The sequence below is a fragment of the Aspergillus karnatakaensis genome (assembly GCF_047715665.1).
Source record: "Aspergillus karnatakaensis strain CBS 102800 unplaced genomic scaffold BJY04scaffold_92, whole genome shotgun sequence".
NCBI lineage: Eukaryota > Fungi > Ascomycota > Eurotiomycetes > Eurotiales > Aspergillaceae > Aspergillus > Aspergillus karnatakaensis.
Window position 1 is genome coordinate 97,950 of NW_027395804.1, and position 17,365 is coordinate 115,314.

General features: G+C 51.4%; 7 protein-coding genes across 7 annotated transcripts; 2 read left to right on the forward strand and 5 right to left on the reverse strand.

The window, feature by feature from the left end:
* Positions 1-87: 87 nt before the first annotated feature.
* On the reverse strand, positions 88-2,620 carry BJY04DRAFT_172419 (Zn(II)2Cys6 transcription factor). Its single transcript, XM_073709263.1, has 6 exons — positions 2,463-2,620; positions 2,372-2,395; positions 1,726-2,320; positions 925-1,679; positions 643-869; positions 88-553 (listed from the first exon to the last, which is right to left on the reverse strand). Exons 1-6 carry the CDS (start codon positions 2,478-2,480, stop codon positions 142-144), a joined length of 2,031 nt encoding a protein of 676 aa, XP_073564813.1. The 5' UTR covers positions 2,481-2,620; the 3' UTR covers positions 88-141.
* Positions 2,621-3,254: 634 nt separating this feature from the next.
* On the reverse strand, positions 3,255-6,261 carry BJY04DRAFT_211667 (chitin synthase-domain-containing protein; the record flags this gene model as incomplete). The annotated part of the gene is made up of 8 exons (XM_073714441.1): positions 3,255-3,392; positions 3,448-4,093; positions 4,138-4,321; positions 4,366-4,548; positions 4,599-5,262; positions 5,320-5,705; positions 5,752-6,103; positions 6,163-6,261. 8 exons carry the CDS (start codon positions 6,259-6,261, stop codon positions 3,255-3,257), a joined length of 2,652 nt encoding a protein of 883 aa, XP_073564814.1.
* A 601-nt stretch (positions 6,262-6,862) lies between these two features.
* Positions 6,863-8,271, forward strand: BJY04DRAFT_224507 (uncharacterized protein; the record flags this gene model as incomplete). Its single annotated transcript, XM_073717987.1, has 5 exons — positions 6,863-7,081; positions 7,130-7,240; positions 7,290-7,478; positions 7,526-8,050; positions 8,113-8,271. The coding sequence occupies 5 exons, from the start codon at positions 6,863-6,865 to the stop codon at positions 8,269-8,271; spliced, it is 1,203 nt and encodes a 400-aa protein (XP_073564815.1).
* A 351-nt stretch (positions 8,272-8,622) lies between these two features.
* On the reverse strand, positions 8,623-9,141 carry BJY04DRAFT_224508 (uncharacterized protein; the record flags this gene model as incomplete). Its single annotated transcript, XM_073717988.1, has 1 exon — positions 8,623-9,141. The coding sequence occupies one exon, from the start codon at positions 9,139-9,141 to the stop codon at positions 8,623-8,625; it is 519 nt and encodes a 172-aa protein (XP_073564816.1).
* A 778-nt stretch (positions 9,142-9,919) lies between these two features.
* Positions 9,920-10,787, reverse strand: BJY04DRAFT_224509 (uncharacterized protein; the record flags this gene model as incomplete). The annotated part of the gene is made up of 3 exons (XM_073717989.1): positions 9,920-10,237; positions 10,291-10,677; positions 10,749-10,787. The coding sequence occupies 3 exons, from the start codon at positions 10,785-10,787 to the stop codon at positions 9,920-9,922; spliced, it is 744 nt and encodes a 247-aa protein (XP_073564817.1).
* Positions 10,788-10,890: 103 nt separating this feature from the next.
* On the forward strand, positions 10,891-13,941 carry BJY04DRAFT_211669 (uncharacterized protein; the record flags this gene model as incomplete). The annotated part of the gene is made up of 6 exons (XM_073714442.1): positions 10,891-11,041; positions 11,305-11,734; positions 11,790-12,253; positions 12,455-12,881; positions 12,942-13,808; positions 13,875-13,941. 6 exons carry the CDS (start codon positions 10,891-10,893, stop codon positions 13,939-13,941), a joined length of 2,406 nt encoding a protein of 801 aa, XP_073564818.1.
* A 463-nt stretch (positions 13,942-14,404) lies between these two features.
* On the reverse strand, positions 14,405-17,256 carry BJY04DRAFT_224511 (putative MFS monosaccharide transporter; the record flags this gene model as incomplete). The annotated part of the gene is made up of 4 exons (XM_073717990.1): positions 14,405-16,335; positions 16,380-16,848; positions 16,910-17,041; positions 17,113-17,256. 4 exons carry the CDS (start codon positions 17,254-17,256, stop codon positions 14,405-14,407), a joined length of 2,676 nt encoding a protein of 891 aa, XP_073564819.1.
* Positions 17,257-17,365: the final 109 nt, after the last annotated feature.

Below are 17,365 nucleotides of genomic sequence, written 5' to 3' on the forward strand. Positions count from 1 at the left end.
CACAATTATAAACCGGCGGCTCCAACAGTATCAGGGCCTAATAGTACATCGCATTGTCAGACCTTTGACCAGCAAAGGATACATAGACTGAATTATATACAACATTATATAAGTACAACAGCACCACCACTCAATCCTATTCTACATGGGAAACCCCACCTCATCCCTCCCCAGATAATCCCCAAACATGGACGAAAACGCCGCGACATCAATAGTCTCCCCTCCAGCTTGCCCGTCCTCTCCCCCGATATTCGATAACGCATCGTCCATCCTACCAGTAGGGACAGGTATTGATTCCGGTCCTGATAGCGGCAGGAGGTCTTGGATACTACCGCCGCCAGTCGTTTGCGTGTTGTTCCCGAAGAATACCCGACAGAGTGCCACGAACTCCTGTAGAAGTCGCTGCATCGCTGCGACCGGAGGACTGAGTGAGCCGCTCTGGGCGAGGCAGTCGCTGACGGCGGTGAGGATGGCAAAGTCGCCGCTGTGGGATGTTGCGATGGTGTTGATGAAGAGGGCGATGGAGGGGGTCAGGGGGTAGTAGAGGAGGGTCCTGTGGTTCATTCAGTTAGATTAGTCTCTGTCAAACCTCCCAAGTACACATGGTTGTAATGGAAAGGATGGAAAGACGAGGGAACGAACCAATGCAGGTAAGCGACGGTCTTCTGTCTGTCGCCTGAGGCACACAGTGTGAGGAGGGCTTTCAGGCCTCTTCTAGCGGAATCGAGGTATGTGTCTACAGGAGACTGGGCGAGGGTGATTTGGCGGAGGTGGAGGAGGTTCGTGAGGATGGAGTGAAAGGCAAAGTCTAGAGAGGCGAGTTCTGATGTCCGGTCGAGGCCTTTCCATGTGTGAGTCGGGGGTTTTATCTATTAGCACGAATTAGTATGCCTTGATGAATGAATCAGAAAATAGGACGCGTGCCTGCTCAATGTTACTCAAGACTGTCTCCATCTTATGCAGTAGAAGCGTTCCTATCCCACTGTTCGGATGGAACGCATTATCTCTGGTCGCCTTGGTCGGGTCATTGAGGTAGGGAATCATTGCATCCTGGATCTTCGCGAGATCAAGGTAAAGAAGGATCAGCTTCGAAGCAACGATATGCGCTCCCGGCTGGGGATAGTTGATGATGGCATCGGGCTCCGCATCAATCGTCAAAATCCGTCGTCCGCCGAATTTCCACGCATAGTTTCGATCCAGCGTATAGCACCACATAAAGCAGTACCATTCTTCCTCCGTCGCCTGTTGTAGATTCATGGATTCCGGATGCAGGCCGATATCAAGACAGATTCTGCAGGCTGTCTTTGCGAGTTCGCGGCATGTATTCGTGTCGCCTGATCCTTGATGGAGGAAGATGCCACACAGCATAGCCTGGAGGAGGGTGAAAGAGGGTTTGGAGATTAGGGAAATCTTTTTGAGTGCAGCTTTTGCGGTTTCGCGGTACAGCATGGCGCTGTGGCGGAGGCGTTGGACAAGTTCGTCGTCGTCATCGCCTTCGGCGCCGAGTGTTCCATTGAGGAATTTGAACGCGACGGAGTTCACGCAGACGGTGTAGAGGATTGTGTCTGAGGGACTGGCAGTGTTGAAGAGGATGGAAAGGCCCATGTGCTTGAGGGTGTCTTTGCCGATGTGGCGAAAGTAGTCGGAAATGAAGGCGCCGAATTTGTCGCTGCCAATGTCTGTTGTAGTTAGCATCATTCTAGTCTATAGGATCAGTGACAGTACCATTCAACATCCAGCACAAAAACTCAATCGCCGGGATACTGCGCGGTCCCTCCTCGGCGACCGCTATCTCTTCCATGTTCTCCCTCCCCTGTTCCATACTCCCCAGCGTCCGACTCGCACTCGACAACGCAGACTCCAGCGCCTGTCGCCCATTCCACGTGAGGTCTTGTGAGTCCTCCAGCTGCCGCCGGTTGATCATCTGGGTATCTGTCAACGGAACAATCGACATCCAGCTATGCAGCTCAAAGGCCATGTTCATCGTCATATTGAGATTCAAGTTCATGCTCATGTCCAGTTGACCAAGGAGCATGAAGGGGTGCTCCTCCAGCATGTCAGCGAGAAACTCATCACCACCCAGCCGTGGTGAAAGGGCATTGAGAGCAGGAACAGGGAGTTCAGAAGGCTGCATCGGCGCCGCTGTCTGCTCCTCGACAGACCGCGGGGCAGGTAAAGGCTGCTGCTGGACAGCATCTTCAACAGACTGGTGGCGGCTCCTAAGATCTCTCTTGGGGAGTCGCTTCATGCCCCGAGAGCGGGTGCATGAGGTGCTCTGGTCAATACAATTACCACAGGGGTCGTTCCTGTCGCATCGGACCTGTGACGTATTAGTGATGGAGGAAAGAAAAAGTGAAAAAGCGATGGGTACCTTTCTTGCGTGACAGGCGTCGCACTGCAGAGAATGGAGATTATTAACGATTTACCGTTGGATTCGGGATAAGGAGGGAGGCACCACATACCACGCGGCGGCTTAACATTGCACAAATGCCGCTTAGCCAGCCTTACCAACGGAGATCGCCGGGCTAGGTACGTAGAGTAGAAGCAAGGGGGTTAAAAGTGAGCGAAAATCTCCAAGCACGTTCAACTATTAGAATATTGTTTGCACTGCAACTCAGCATCCAGCCGTGAAAATGACATCAAAAATATAAGAAAGAGAACGGGGCAAAAGCAGTAAAAGAAAGACCCCAAGTGAGACCACGCCAAGGCGCCAAGAGCCGTACTCGCTGTGAACGAGGAAACGATTGCTACGAAAGTGAGTTTGGAAACAGCGCTGCGCCATGGTCTGAATTTGGAGGGCCAATCGCCGCGCTTTCTATTCCACGCCCATATCCATAAGGCTAGCTTGTTCTTCAGCTGTGATTTGGCTTTTGGCTCGGGGTCCGTGGAGTCCGAGAAAAACCACTGAAAACTTTGAGACCCATAAGGTGGCGGAGGCATCCACTTTGCCTACCAGCTCCGGAGTACATCCGCTTAGGGTTACGGATGCACCTACCCCCAGTAGCTTAAAGCCTTGAACAGCCTTATTTGCTATATATATCGACCTTCTACAGCTGGAGATATAAATATATACTCGAGTAGAATTGGTAGATCTCTCAATATTGGCTAATTATGGTAATAGGCTGATCGCTCGCAGAGATACGAGTACAAGAACGAAAAGGGGTCGTAAGAAGGAGTAGAAGAAAAAGTAGTAAGCGAAAACAGCAGAAGTAGACGGACGGCAATGTCTCTAGAAGGATTGAAAATGAGCCTCATCAACGCCTCCTGAAGCAGCACAGCACTCCCGTCTTCCCCAGGAAATACAACGCTCCAATGAACCGGAAGATTGACAGTCCCGACGTTGCGAACAAGAGACACTTGAAGTACCACGCTGTACGCTCAGTAGATTCAGTCTAGCAGCAATCTCATCAGTACACGATCAACATGAAACTACCAGAGGCAACATACCGTCAAGCAAAGATTTCTCACACCCGCATTGTTAATCAGCAGCGCAAGCAACGAGTTGCTCAGCGCCCAGGTGAGGACCAGATTCGTACGGAAAGTCTTGTACGAATCATCCAGCGAAGGCGTCTTATCCTCCTTTGGCTCCTTGAACTCTGCCAACGCCCGGCGAACTGTCATCTCGAACTCCGTGTCGATGTCAGCCTGTGGTTTTTCGAGTTCTTCCACAAAGTTGCTCTTCGTTCCGTCCGCATTCTTAGTTTGTGCAGAGGGGAGAGATGAGGCGGCGTTGTCCGAGCCCTTGGTTCCCCAGGATACATCGTGCCAGTTGCAGAAGGCGTACACGTTGAGGATGTTGATTGTGGAAGGCATGCCGATGAAGTACGCCCACGACGAGGTAATCAAGTGCCATGGGTCGAGATAAAGAATGCTACCTAAGAGATAGGTACCGTAAGTCGAGGCCAGGGCAATCAGGACCAGTCCTGTGGTGGAGGTGAAGAACGAGGACACGAATGCGCCCGCTCCCTCGTCAAAGACGAAGTCGATGTTGCCACCGCTGAACGCTGATGCGACGAGGTAGAAGGACAGAATGAGGATGTAGATCTGGATGAGCGAGAAGTAGAGAAAGGACAGAATATATGCGAATTGAGATCTAGATTGTTAGTGTACGCAGTCAGAGGACTTCAAAAGACTTACCCCTTTGGTCGGTTTCCGAGAGCAAGGAAGAACTGGTGCATGAGAAACACCAAGTAGAGCACTTTGAGGACGTTGTTGAAGATGGGTGTTACTTCGCCTCCGAACGGCCAGCCTTTGTACTTGTTTGTTGCACTTGGGACGCCGACGATGTCCATGATGACGGATGTGGTGAGCCAGTACGATGCTAGAGACATGAGCGTGATTCAGAAGTACTGCTGCCGAGCTTACCAAGAGAGAACCAGGTCATGATGAGCTGGGCGACATTATAGAGCAGCTGAACATGCAAAAAGAACAAGCGAAAGAAGTTATGCCCGCTTTTGTAGATCCGCGCATAGTGCATGACCGAGTATAAACTAGCAGCAAATGAGCCATTGAGCCATCGGCGCCTCTGACTGAGGAATTCCGCAGGTGCTATATACGATCAGCCAAAGACTCTTCAGACTCAGATTCAAGGAACAAACCCTCCGGAACGTCAGTCTCTCCTTTTGAAGCCTTCACATAAGTCAGGGTCCACTTCGACCCAGCCTTTGCAACAAGCTCAAAGCACAAAATACGGTCCTCGGCCAGGAACATGTTCTTCTTGAAGATATTCATTCCTTCAATACCTTTCTTCCCTAGGCGTTTGGACAGCGTATGGTCACCGTGGAAGTACTGCTCTAGTGGTCTCCCCATGATAGCCCGGTACCGATACGCTGAAAAGGCGCCGGGCAAGACGCTAACATATCCAAAAACACTCTCAAGTGGCTTGTCGAGGATATTCGAGATTTTGTACTCGAAATTCTGGGCAGCGACAAGCGGGTTTTTGAGCTTTTCCCAGCGAGGACCGAGCAGGGCGTGAATCTCGCCGCAAGCGCCTCCGAGGTTCTTATTGTTGTAGAATGCCTCCCATAGCGCAAGAAGGGATTTGTGGCCGGGCTTTGTGCCCGCGTCGATGAGGATACAGACCTCTGGATTGAGGATCCGCCCAAACGCGTTGAACAACCAGCGGTGGGAGTTGATTTTCTTACTGTTTTTCTGCTTCAGGCAGAAGATCATCTGGACGGGTGGGAGGTTTGTCGGATCATCAGTGTAAGGGCGCACTAGCTGGAGCGAGGGCGTAATCGACAGCTGCGTGGTATATTCGAACTAAGCATGAGGTTAGTCGGGGGGCGTAATTCCAAGAGCGATGGGCGATGAACGTACGATATGCGCGACCGTCTCCTTGCCGTCAATATCATGCTTCATGATACCATCTTGAAAAATGCCGATGGTCGCCAGGAGATCGAGAGTCTCTTTATCACAAGGACTGATTCCATCAAAGACCAAACAGACGACAATCTTCTGCCACGCGGGTCCTCCTTTATTCCAGAACTGGGTCTTCTTCAGGTTGACAATGTCCCGAATGTTCTGCATCACTCCGTGGAGTGTTCGAGCCGTGAGAACCCTGTCCTCATTGTAGTATGTGATGGCGATCAGCAGTTCAGTGTACCGATTGTACATGGAGGCGCGGAGATTGTAGCCATTGCGCAATGTGAAGTCGTCAGGATCGCAGGTGGCAGCGGTATCTGGACATCGCACAAAGTCAGCACCTTGACCAGTCACACCACCTTATCATCTCGGATCATCAACACATACATCTCAAATGCGTGAACTCCTCCGAAGTCGAGCTCGTATCGCGGTACTGGGTCTCAACCGAGTTCAAAACCGCACTCGGGACCGGATGGTCAACACTCAGGACCGTCCCCTTAATCAGATTGACTCGTCGAGTCGGGTACCTGCGTAAGCCGCCAGCCTGCCGTTTCTGCCAGGATGTGACGCTCTCAGCCTCGGAGCTGGCCTGTAGATGCGACATTTCTTGAGGGTGGTAGGGATTGTATTCAGACTGCCATTCCTCGGCGGGGGGGTAGTGAGAGGAGGAGTCACGGAGAGGCGAGCGCAGGTGCGAGTGAAAATCAGGTTCGTGACTGTCAATGTTGTGAAACGTGTGCTAAAAATATGTCAGTTCGGATGGCGATCGGAGAAGAACTCGTTGGACTGAAAACGTACGGTGGCATGGGTGTCGTCGAAGGGAGAATAGACACTGACGCTGTCCGGCGTGTGGTGACGCAGCGGATGAGATTCATCGTGTTGCTGCTCTCGCTCCATGGTGAAGAATTGTGCTCAGCACCTGAGTGCTCTCGGGGATCAGGGGATTTGAGGTATTTTACACCAAGGTCCACCTGGAGAGAGATGCGGAAGCAAAGTTCTAGCTCCGTTGAAAGACTCCACGTGTGATTGACAGTCCCTGAATAAGAGCTAGTCAGCAAGCCGTTTGAATGAGGCTGGAAGAGTGCTTGGTGGTGGTATACCTACCCACCCCATCGAGGGCCCTGGATGTGTGGGGCCCCAAGCCGCCGAACTTCAACGGGATTGGCTGAGAAGCGACCCGTCGCTATGCCGAACCAATCACGACAGTGGAAGCAAAGTCAAATATAGTCGGAGGAGAGAATGAACTCTGTTGAGTGCAATTCCAGCAGAGATATCACTACGCCGGTCGGCCTCCGCGGCTTCAATCGCCTCGTGGCAAGCTGAACCACGGCATTGACAAGGTTTTTATCTTCTTGGTGCCCTCGTATGACTTACAAATATGACCACCGGCGGACTCTGCCGGTGCTATTTCTAGCTCCCATGTTTCTTTCTTCGTAGAAAAGCAATTTCCAATCTCCGAGTCATACATAAACCCCTTGCAGCCCGCATGTGCACCCCAATGTTTCCCCAAGTGGAGCGTATCTTTGCATCATCCTCTCGCATGGATATCCGCATCCACCTCTGCAGGGAGCCGGCCGTCTACACAAACGAGGATGAGCTTGCGGGCCATGTCATTCTCAAGACTGAGTCCCAGGTAGATGTCTCGACAATCTCGATCAAGCTGGCTGGAACAGCGGCTTCAAGATTGCAGTTGGCGGGCCTTACAGAGACACATCAGGTATGTCGACGATCTTACCATTTTCGAGACTTTGGCTAATTTTCGGAGCTCTTCAAAACAACCGAACAATTATTCCCTCCTACACAGTGCGCAGGCTCGTTTAATTCCCGGTCCGTGACAATTCCTCGAGGCGAACATGCTTTTGCCTTTTGTCTCAAGGTGAGCATTCATTTCTATCAAACGACACACTTATTAACCACTGCATTAGTTCCCCCATGCATCACAATGCTACAAGTCCACAAATCTAGCGGGCAAACAATCATCAGCCAGACGAGCACACCATCTACTCCGACGCCTTCCACCCTCATCGGGAGACAAAAGATCCCCAGAAGAAATCAAATATACCCTCGAGGCAGCCGTCCGACAAGACGGCCTGATCGACGGAACTCATAAAGCTGTACGCCACCAGTACCTTCGAAATAAAACTTTACTAATAAGCAATAGATCCGAGACATCTACCTACAAACCCTCTCAACAATCGCCTTCCCCCTGCACGGGCAGAACGTCCTCACAGACACCAAACGAATCACCTGCAGCGCAGACAGCTCCTCTGAGTTTCTTTCCCTACCATCAACATGCTCCGTCCGCGCGAGACTGCTCAACGGGCCGTATCTTCTTCTCGGTCAACCTATTTCCCTCGCTGTAGACGTCATGGACCTGAACAACCGCAGCGCCGACATCTCCCTCCACGATTTCCAATCCATGCTCCTTGAAACAACCGAAGTGCGCGCCCGCGGCTCGGCGGAAATCCTCACCCGGTCTTGCGTCGTGCAGACGATGGCAAATCTACGGCAGCCGCTTGTGCCGAGCAGGAACCACGAGATGGAGGGATTGGTACTCAGCCTTGACGAGAAGCTATGGAGCCGGCATCGAGTGCCGCTGTTTCTGACGCCGACGTTTGAAACGTGTAATATTGGTCGCAGCTATAAGCTTGAGATTCGATTGGGGATTGGGTTTGGGGGGCATAATGTAAGACTTTTCTTTTCCTTCTTTGTGGGTGATTGATAGGCATTTGAGCTAACGGGTTGTAGGTGAGGATTGTGGAGTTTCAGTTTGCTGTTTATGTTGTGTCACTTCCGCTGGATAGAGACTTTGGGGAAGATGATGAGGAGGATGAATGTAAGGATGAGGATGAGGATGAGGATGAGGTGCCGGCACCTGCATATTGTGAAAAGGAGTTCATGGTTTAAACTGTTTTCATAGTACGATATCCATTTAGCCCTATTGTTCTGTATATCAATGTGCTAAAAACCATTGAGGCAAGAGAACAATTGTACATTTATCTCAACACAATGTACTCAAAATAGACCCAATCCACACAAATGCCACCCATCTTTCCTGACAAGAAATGATATCTGTCTGGACTCCTAAGGATTGAGACGAATTGTAATTCTATGACATAGAGCGCATTCAAGAATTCAAAGGAAACCAACGAGGTCTATTAAGAATACCATGATAAAATCGAACAAAAGAAACTAGTGTACAGAAAGAAAGACAACCCAGTGCACCAAGGCCAACCAACCACACTTCCCCTTCTCCATCTACAAGATACTCAAGAATCCCAGAATCATGACACCCAGAGCACCCCATCCAACCACCATTCTGCTCCCCACATTCGTGTCATCTCCAACCCCATCCCCAGTCTCTTCTGCCTTGTCCGCATCTCCAGTCTTCGACGGCTTCTCATCCTTGTCATCATCTTTATCATCGTCCTTTTTGTCGTCTTTATCATCATCCTTCTTCACCTCCACCGTCGGCGTCGCATAACTCCCAGACGCAGTCGCATTCGTACCCCCCGAGCACCACACATCGCCCCACTCCACGCCCTTGCCGTAAAGGCAGTCAATCAGATCTTGAACACTCTGCTCAACGGCCGGTGCCCAGAGAGCGCAGTCATCGTGGTAAGAGCGTACACCGGCGGGGAGGGCGCACTGGTTGAAGGCGTCTTCGTATTTGGAGGTGTTGGGGACACCGCAGGCGGCGGATTGTTGGGGGAGTTCGTACATTGCGGCGCCTGTGCAGGTTGAGGCTGCGGGGGGGGCGGAGGTTGTTGTTGACATGGTTGGTTTGGTGTGGATGATTATAGTACGATGAAATGTTTATGGTGTGCTGGGTAGAGTAGGTATAATAGAGAATGGAGTTTTGATAACGAGTGGCTAGGTTGGTTCAAGTGAGTTGAGAGAACAGGGTCTGAAGACGAACCGGGGACTTTTTTATACGGCCTTTGTATTCTATTGATTTTTAAGGGTTGAGAGGCCCCGATTCTCCATCTCTGCGGACGTTGTTCAATCCCGGCTATTTTTAGCTGGTATAGGTAGGGCTGGGCTCGGATATATGCGCATGCGGCCTAAGTTGCCACTGCCAGGGCAGGATCTGGGCAGTTCTCCCTTGGTCTTCGAGTAGAAAAAGGTAAATGAAAACAATCTCTCCGGGTCGCTTCAGGGGCTAAACCGTTGAGTCCGTAGGTGAGGCTAGTGTGGCTTGTTCCTGCGTCGAGGTGGTAGATCGTTTACTTTTAGGCTCGGGATAGGGCTGGCTGAGTTTTCTAGTGCCGTCCAATTGTATAAAGGTGATTCAGCACGATTATTCCAAGATCTTGTCTCAGACGTATTGCCTATATTTCTGCATCGAGTCTAATCGCACGATCAAAGCAGCTTTTGGCAAGGGGATATGGTGCTGGCCCAAATCATGAGCGGCCCTGGGCTTCGTGCTTCTGATTGCAGACCTGATATCGTGCCATAATCGTTCGTATAGGACTGTCAGTAGCGGCGCTACTGCGTGAGCACTGCAGCAGCAGAAGCTGGACGCCTGTCTCGTAGCGCCAGAAAAATAATACATTCAATCGGGATCTGAGGGCGACAATGCTAGTGGATCATAACTTGCGGGTTGTATCAGGTCGAGGTCGAAATTCGGGGATGTGATGGTGTACAACGCGCTGAGCATCGCGCCGGTGAAGAAGAAGTAGGAAAAGAAGATGGCTGCTAGCGACGACGAGGCAGGAATCGTGATGGAGAGGTCCCATGCAGCAAAAAGCGCTTCGAAGTCGAGGGAAGAATAGTCCATCTGCAGATCGAAATCCGTCAATATTCTAATCAGTTTGAGGAGCGTATTACCCAGTTGCAAGATGATCAGGAATGATAGCCGATTGCGAGCGACCTACCACCAAGTGGATCGTTAGATTCGGCCTGTTCCCAAGAGCTTGAGCTTACGCTGTTTTGAAGGTGCATTCTCCGGGCTTGCTCCCGCGAGATGATGAAGCAAACCACGGCAGATGCAAAGACCATGGAGCTGTCTCTCGTCACCACTAGGATAAGGTTTGTGGACTGGTACTTGTAGCTCTTGGACAGCGTCTGCTTGCTGCCAATGCTGAGCGTACAAATCCATAGTACGGCAATCAATACAGTGAGCAGTATAGAGAAGATTGCAGGCTTGCTTTGTCCCTTTGCCGTCTGGCAAATGGGGATCAATAGCATCGCCATGAGGCTAAGATTGGCAGCGCCTCTGACCCAGTAGTCAGCGATGGCAAGAGGTCCAATAGATGAGTCCCGAGGACCCCAAGCGGTGTGAATGGTAATGGCTAGGTCTATACCATGGCTCTGCGTAGTTGGTCAACTGTTAGCACACATGGCGGTTTTGCCAGGAGTGGATGGGGACTATATATTCATACATCAAGGCCAACATCGCAGTCGTCATTAGGAGCAGCCATCCTCTACCCGACACCTTTCGGTGGCGCATCACTTGATAAGCGACTAGCATGTAGACAGCAAGAAAGATAGCATTGAAAGACACCACTACTTTCGGTTCGTAGGATGCCATCTTTGGACGGTTTAAGATCAGAATGGGAGTTGGGATTCCGAGGGGTGGAGGAAAAGACCTCCATCAACCTCAATCTCATCACCGTCTCAAAGGTTTGGCAGCTCAATGTTGCACAGGTTGTCCAGCTGATTGAGTTCTCGGACGGTGATATGTAGAATCAGTCAGGGTTGGTCCCTGTAAGAGCAAGGCTGAAGTTCGCTCAACAGAAGGGAAAATTCAGCAACCTTGCCATGATCCTCTCTCTTCTTCTTGCTCTGGCCAAATAGGTCTCAAAATGAACAAGCTGAGCTACATACTACTCCACATCAAGGGCTTCTTTACCCCTCGGTCGGCAGATGGTCAAGAAATGATTACCCTGGGAGATATGGGAGAAACTCAGGACGAAGATCTGCTCTTACCGTCTCAAGTCTGGAGCAAAGATGAAAGGAGCCACCCGTGGATCAAGGGCGTTCGACTCTGTGGGTGGATTGTCTCTGGTGTCCTTGCCGTCAATATCATCCTCACCAGCGTCGCTGCTGTGCTCGCCTACGCCAACAATGACGCCCAATCATTTCTCTCCGCTACCATCTACCAGGGAAGCTGTTCCGTCTCCAAGAATTGGACTACTGGCTTGCACTTCCTGATCAACTTCCTCAGTACTACTATGCTTGCGGCCAGTAACTACTGCATGCAATGCCTTGCGTCACCCTCTCGCGCCGAGGTGGACGAAGCACATCGTCGACACAGTTGGCTCAGTATCGGCATCCCAAATGTTCTGAACTTGCTCCTACTTGGCAAGGGGCGGCGGAGGCAGCTGGGGTTTCTTCTGTTACTCACTTCGTTACCCATTCATCTGATGTTTGTGCCCCTTACCCCGGACTGTGAGTTCATCACTGACATTTCCTTCTTGCAGTTACAACTCCGCTGCGTACTTTGGGCTGGCACCATCCGAATATCGCGTTGCAATGATCCAGGCAAACCAGGCTCTAGAGTTAAACCGGTCGCTCTCTCACAAAGCTGACGATGAGGATTGCTTCAAAGTGCTCCTTGACATGGACTTCTCGGAGCTCAGCTTTCCAGACCTACAGGAACTTTCCGAGCAAGAATGCGTTGACGAGTTCACCGAAGATTATGTTCATGGCCATAAAGCTTTAATTCTCGTGACCAGCACTGTTCTCCCTAACGATCAGTCCATGCTTTTTATCGGTGCAGGTCACGAGTCGGATGGCTACGATGAAAAAGGCTCAGAGGCTCAATTCAGCTGGATGTGCCACAACCAAATGAACTGCACCGTAGACGACTTAAAGGACCGTGTGGGCAATTGGTCTCTATATGGCCGGCCCTTGTCGACACCGACCCTTCATTTAAGCATACCGGGTCCAGACCGCGTCGAGAATATCACCGAGGAGAACTTGGCCGAACATGACGGGGAAGATTATCGACGCCTTAACGCGATCTTGCAGGACAGCAAGCCTAGAGTAGAGGCGCTGAGAGCTGACCTGGACGACCCAAGTCTCTGGATCAACAGCTCATGGGCACAGAGCGTCCAGATATTGGGCCATGAGTATTCATGTGCAGCCGATTCTCTGCCCGACCTTTACAAGATTGATCATTGTCTAAGCCATCGCACAGAGGAGCGGTGTCAGCTACGATTCAGTCCACCAATTTGCCTTGTCGTTATTAGCTGCAACATTGTCAAGATTCTTTGCATGTTCCTCGCCGCTCGAGATGACAGAGACGACATATTGCTCACCGTTGGCGATGCCATATCATCATTCCTTACGCGCCCTGACCCAGCCACTGAAGGTGCTGGCTTACTGTCTATGGATTATGTCAAGAAAGGCGCATTGGGCTGGCATGAGAGTTACCTCGAATCCTGTTCCTGCGAGCTCTGCGACCTGAAGGAACAGATGCAGATGCAGATCACCATCCCTCGCCGTGTGATGAAGCCCAAGAGATGGATGAGGGCTGCTAGTATAAAGCTTTGGCTAGGTGTGCTTCTCATGTATCTCAATCCCGCCCCCTGTCTCTACAGGTCTCACGGCTAATATACCGTCCATCAAAGGTGTGCCAGTCTACTAGGGGTAGCCAGCTTTCTTTTGTATCTTGGGGTTACCGACATCCATACCCACTACAGCTCGAGAAGTATATGGGATTATGGCTTAGGAGAAGTGAGCACCGCAACCTTGATCACAGGCCTGAATGGCTCTCACACCGAACTGGATTTCGTATGGATGATTCTGATAGCAAACACACCTCAGCTCCTTGTTTCTCTTACCTACTTCATGTACAACGCCCTACTATCTTGCATGCTCCTCGCAGCCGAGTACGATGATTACGCGACAGATCGGAAGCTACTCCGAGTCTCCTGGCCTACAGGCCCTCAACGTTCATCATACTACCTCAGCCTCCCATACCGATACAGCATCCCACTGTTCCTAGCCTCGGCATTCCTTCACTGGTTGGTCTCACAAAGTCTCTTCTTCGTGGAAATCACCCCATACGACGTGCGGGGGGTCCCCTCCGACGACGACAAAGTCATGACCTGCGGGTACTCACCGAAGGCACTTATCTTCGCGATGATACTAGGCGGGGTACTTGTCTCTGCTGCTCTCCTTCTTGGGATCCGTCGTCTCAAGTCCCCCATGCCACTTGCTCTTCACTGCAGTGCTGCTATTAGCGCCGCATGTCATCCCGGCAGTGAAGCTGGTCACGCTTTGAAACCTATTCAGTGGGGCGAGGTTGTTGTCGATTCTCACAACATCAATCGTACCAATTCCGACGACGAAGGAGTTGAGCTCGAACGACTGTCCACTATAAGTGACTTTGGCCCCCTGTTTGAATCTGGGTCTGAGTTTGAACCCAATCACGAATCTGAGGCTGAGCCTGGTGCTGAATTGTCTTCTGAACCTGAAACTAGTTCTGGCGCTGAGTCTGTACAAATTACAGAGAGACCAACGTCAAGAGAAGGAAGTGACCTAGAGTCTTCAAGCCCTAGGTACTACCACTGCAGTTTTACTTCCGGGAAGGTTCTTAAGCCAGATATATCACGACTCTATATCTAATCTATCTTCTGCGTCATGGTTATATGTAACGAGTTTGATACCTTTGATACCTATGATAGCTGAAAACCACTTTCCAAACACAAATAGGTGTCGACGATGCTGTCTCACTTTTTTCGTACGATGTGCCTCGGAGCCGTCGCAGCTACTGGCTCGTCTAGGCACTTAAAAGGCATGCATCTCACCGGACCAAGCAAGTTAGATCAGTTATATCAGAAGGAAACTAGATAGATATTCATAATCATATCCTATAGTATAGACAAGAACTTTGAAGGATGAAGCACCCCAGAACTCCAAACAGATTATATAAGGGTATCCCAAAAATGCCATACCACCGGGTATCATCCATGCAAAGATGCATCGCAAATAGAACCAAAAAAGAAAAAAAGAAGAAGAAACCCACTCCAATGCATATCACGTCATGCAAGATCCACATTCAGATCCGAAAATAAAATGGAAGAAGGGTTTAGATCGGCGAAGGGGTCTCGTCACTTGATATCTCCTTCGTCCGCGCCCTCTGCACATCCACCGCAAAATCCACATCCGCAACGCCCTCGCCCTCAATCGAGCCTTCTCCAGATAAAGACACAGAGCCGCCGAGAGATCTCGTCCTTGTCCGTGCAAGCGAGTTCGGTCCCGAGAAGTCCACCGTCGGCAATGGATCCGGGTCATCGAGGACGCTCCTCCGTCTCGAATATACGCCTCCTTGGGAAGGGTTCGCCTTCTCGCGCGGGAGGACATTCGGATTGACGTTTCGGCTGCGTCGGCGACGGGTATGTCTGAGATGTTCGTTCGGAACAGGGTCGACCTGTTTCTTGGCCGCTGGGACAAGGTTCAGGTATATAGGGAATATAGCGCCGGCTGCGAAAAGGGCGACGAGGACGCTGTATGAGTCTGAAATGTTATCTCGTGCGAGTTGCGCTGCGTAGCGGGCGAAAGGGAGAAACGCGCCGCCGCTGATGGCGATTGTAAGAAAAGTTCCAGCTGTTTTGGTGTGTCTTCCTGTCCCGCGGAGAGCGATGGCGAAGATAATGCTGAACGCGCCGCTCTCGAAGAGGAATACCATCATGCCCATGGCGATGAGGGTAGGGCCGGTCGTTTGCATCGCGAGCGCAGCGAAGACGACCATGCCGATATAGGCGAGGAGGAGGATCCAGCGAGGTTTGAGAAACCATTGTAGAAAGGCAGCGAGGAAGCGGCCAAGGGCAAAGATGGAGCGGCCGATTGTGAGGTAGGTGAACTCGTTGAGGGGGGAATTGGGGTATGTTGCTGCTATGAGGGATTCGAAGCTTGTAGAGAAGACTTCTTGCCCGGCTACGTAGAAGAACTGGGACCAAACGCCCAGGGTGAGGGTCACCCATACGATTGGAATGCCGAAAGGTGCAGCGCGATTGTCCGCTCGCCGCCGATTTGCGAGCTCCTCGAGGTCTTCATCTGACGCTTCTGGTATAGGGAGGTAATAAAACGCTAGTGCAAGGAGCACGTCAAACAGCGCGATCCCGAGGTACGTCCACTGGACATCAACCAGCGACGAAACACTGGTCACACTGCGGAAGAGCACTTTCTTGGCAAGTAAGGGGGAGAGAACACTCCCGACGGCTTGAACACCTTGCGAGATATTTAAGCGGACTTCAGAGTTCTCCAGTGGCCCACAGAGAGCAATGAACGGGTTCGCTGCGGTCTCGAGAATAGCAAGCCCGCAACCGGTGATGAAATTGGACACCAGAAAGGCCGAATAGGATGTCAAGACGGCCGACGGCCAGAATATCAACGACCCGCAGGCGTAGAAGCATAAGCCTGTAATAAAGGTAGCTTTAAAACCCCAGCGTTTGAGCACCGTACGCCCAACCACGGGAGGAGCCACCAGATAGCCTCCAAAATACACACAGTGGAGACCCAGGGAGCGGTAAGTATCCAACTGGACAATCTCTTGAAACTGGTCATTGAGTATATCCAAGAAACCATATGCAAACCCCCATAAGAAGAATAAGACAGTAGTTATAGCATTCGGCGCAATTGACTCCTTGTTGCTCAACTTCAACATATTTGCAGGTTTCTTCATATTGACAAAGTCGAAGAATGTCATGCTGCGCGGATCCGAGGTGCTCGTCAGGGTTGTCGTGTTGGCTTCCGCGTCCGTGTGCGTCGTGGTCGGAACCGCCAGGATTTCAGAAAGAGTCATCGGACTCACCGACTCGTTTTGAACGACATCTGCGACAGGCATTTGCGGCGCCGCAAGTGGGGGGTCAGTCGGACTCGTTTGAGTGCTCTCGTCGGTGTCGCGAATCATCTTCGGAAGCAGCCTGGCCACCAGCGGTTTCAGACTGGGCACGCAGGCGCACATCACCGAGACATTGACCTCGACCACGGACCACATGAAAGAAAGTGACGCATACCCTAGAAAGTCAGTACAGGTAGCGATAGGCCTGAAGAGTGCATACAAGAAAAGTCACCTCCGCTGTAATTTTGGAGGTGAATCTGGCGGAGCGCAATCTCCCGCGAGGTTGTCGCTTCCTGCAGGTATGCGATGCGAACGACATCAACGACGGCAACGAAGAACCCAAAGCTGAACGTTATAACCAGGATTATCTTCTGTTTCCGCGGAAGTCGCATGCGCGTCAGGATCGGATTCGGGAGCACCAGAATAGCCAAGTCGGTAATTATGTTCACCGGCGACGAAGACAGGTACAGGGTGAGGACATCGGTGCAATGCGCGCTGACAGGAAGCGACGCAGCCCAAGCCGCCGCCACAGGCCGACATTGAAAGATGTTGACAAAGGTCAAAGCCAGGCCAGCCAAATTGACAACTAGGAGGGTCGCATAGTTCGCATACCGAAACAGCTTTTCGCCTTGCGTCAAAGTAAGGTAGAAGACAAGGATGGAGGATTTGACGGCCATGAGGGCGGGATTCTGGGGAAGCCGGATATAAGCGGACGTATGGCGTAATGGACCGAAAGAGCGGAGAACTCACATAAAGAACGGTGAAGGCATAATTGGCGCGACTGAGACTAGCTCGTTCGCTGACAGGGATGTTGACATCATGGAGGCCAAGCCCTTTCTTTGTGGCATAGAAGAGGGCGAAGGAGAATCCGAAGTCGATGAGCTGGCGAGGAGGGGTAGCTGTTAGTTACGGAAGGGTGCTGGGAGGGGATTGACCGGCGGAGACAGGCATACCCAGGCCAGGAGCATCAAATAATCATGCAGGGCGAGCCTCCGAACGATCCAGATGCGCGAGACGAAGCGGAGAGCGACAAAGATGGTCGCAAGGACGAAGAAGACGATGGAGACAACGAGGATCTCGGGCCTGCGGTCTTCCATGATGTTAACGCTCACTTGGGGAAGTGGGAGAAGTCCATGGCCGGCAGTGTGCGGGCAGGCAGGGCAGGCAGGGCAGGCAGGGCAGGCAGGAGATGGAGACGAGGTTGAG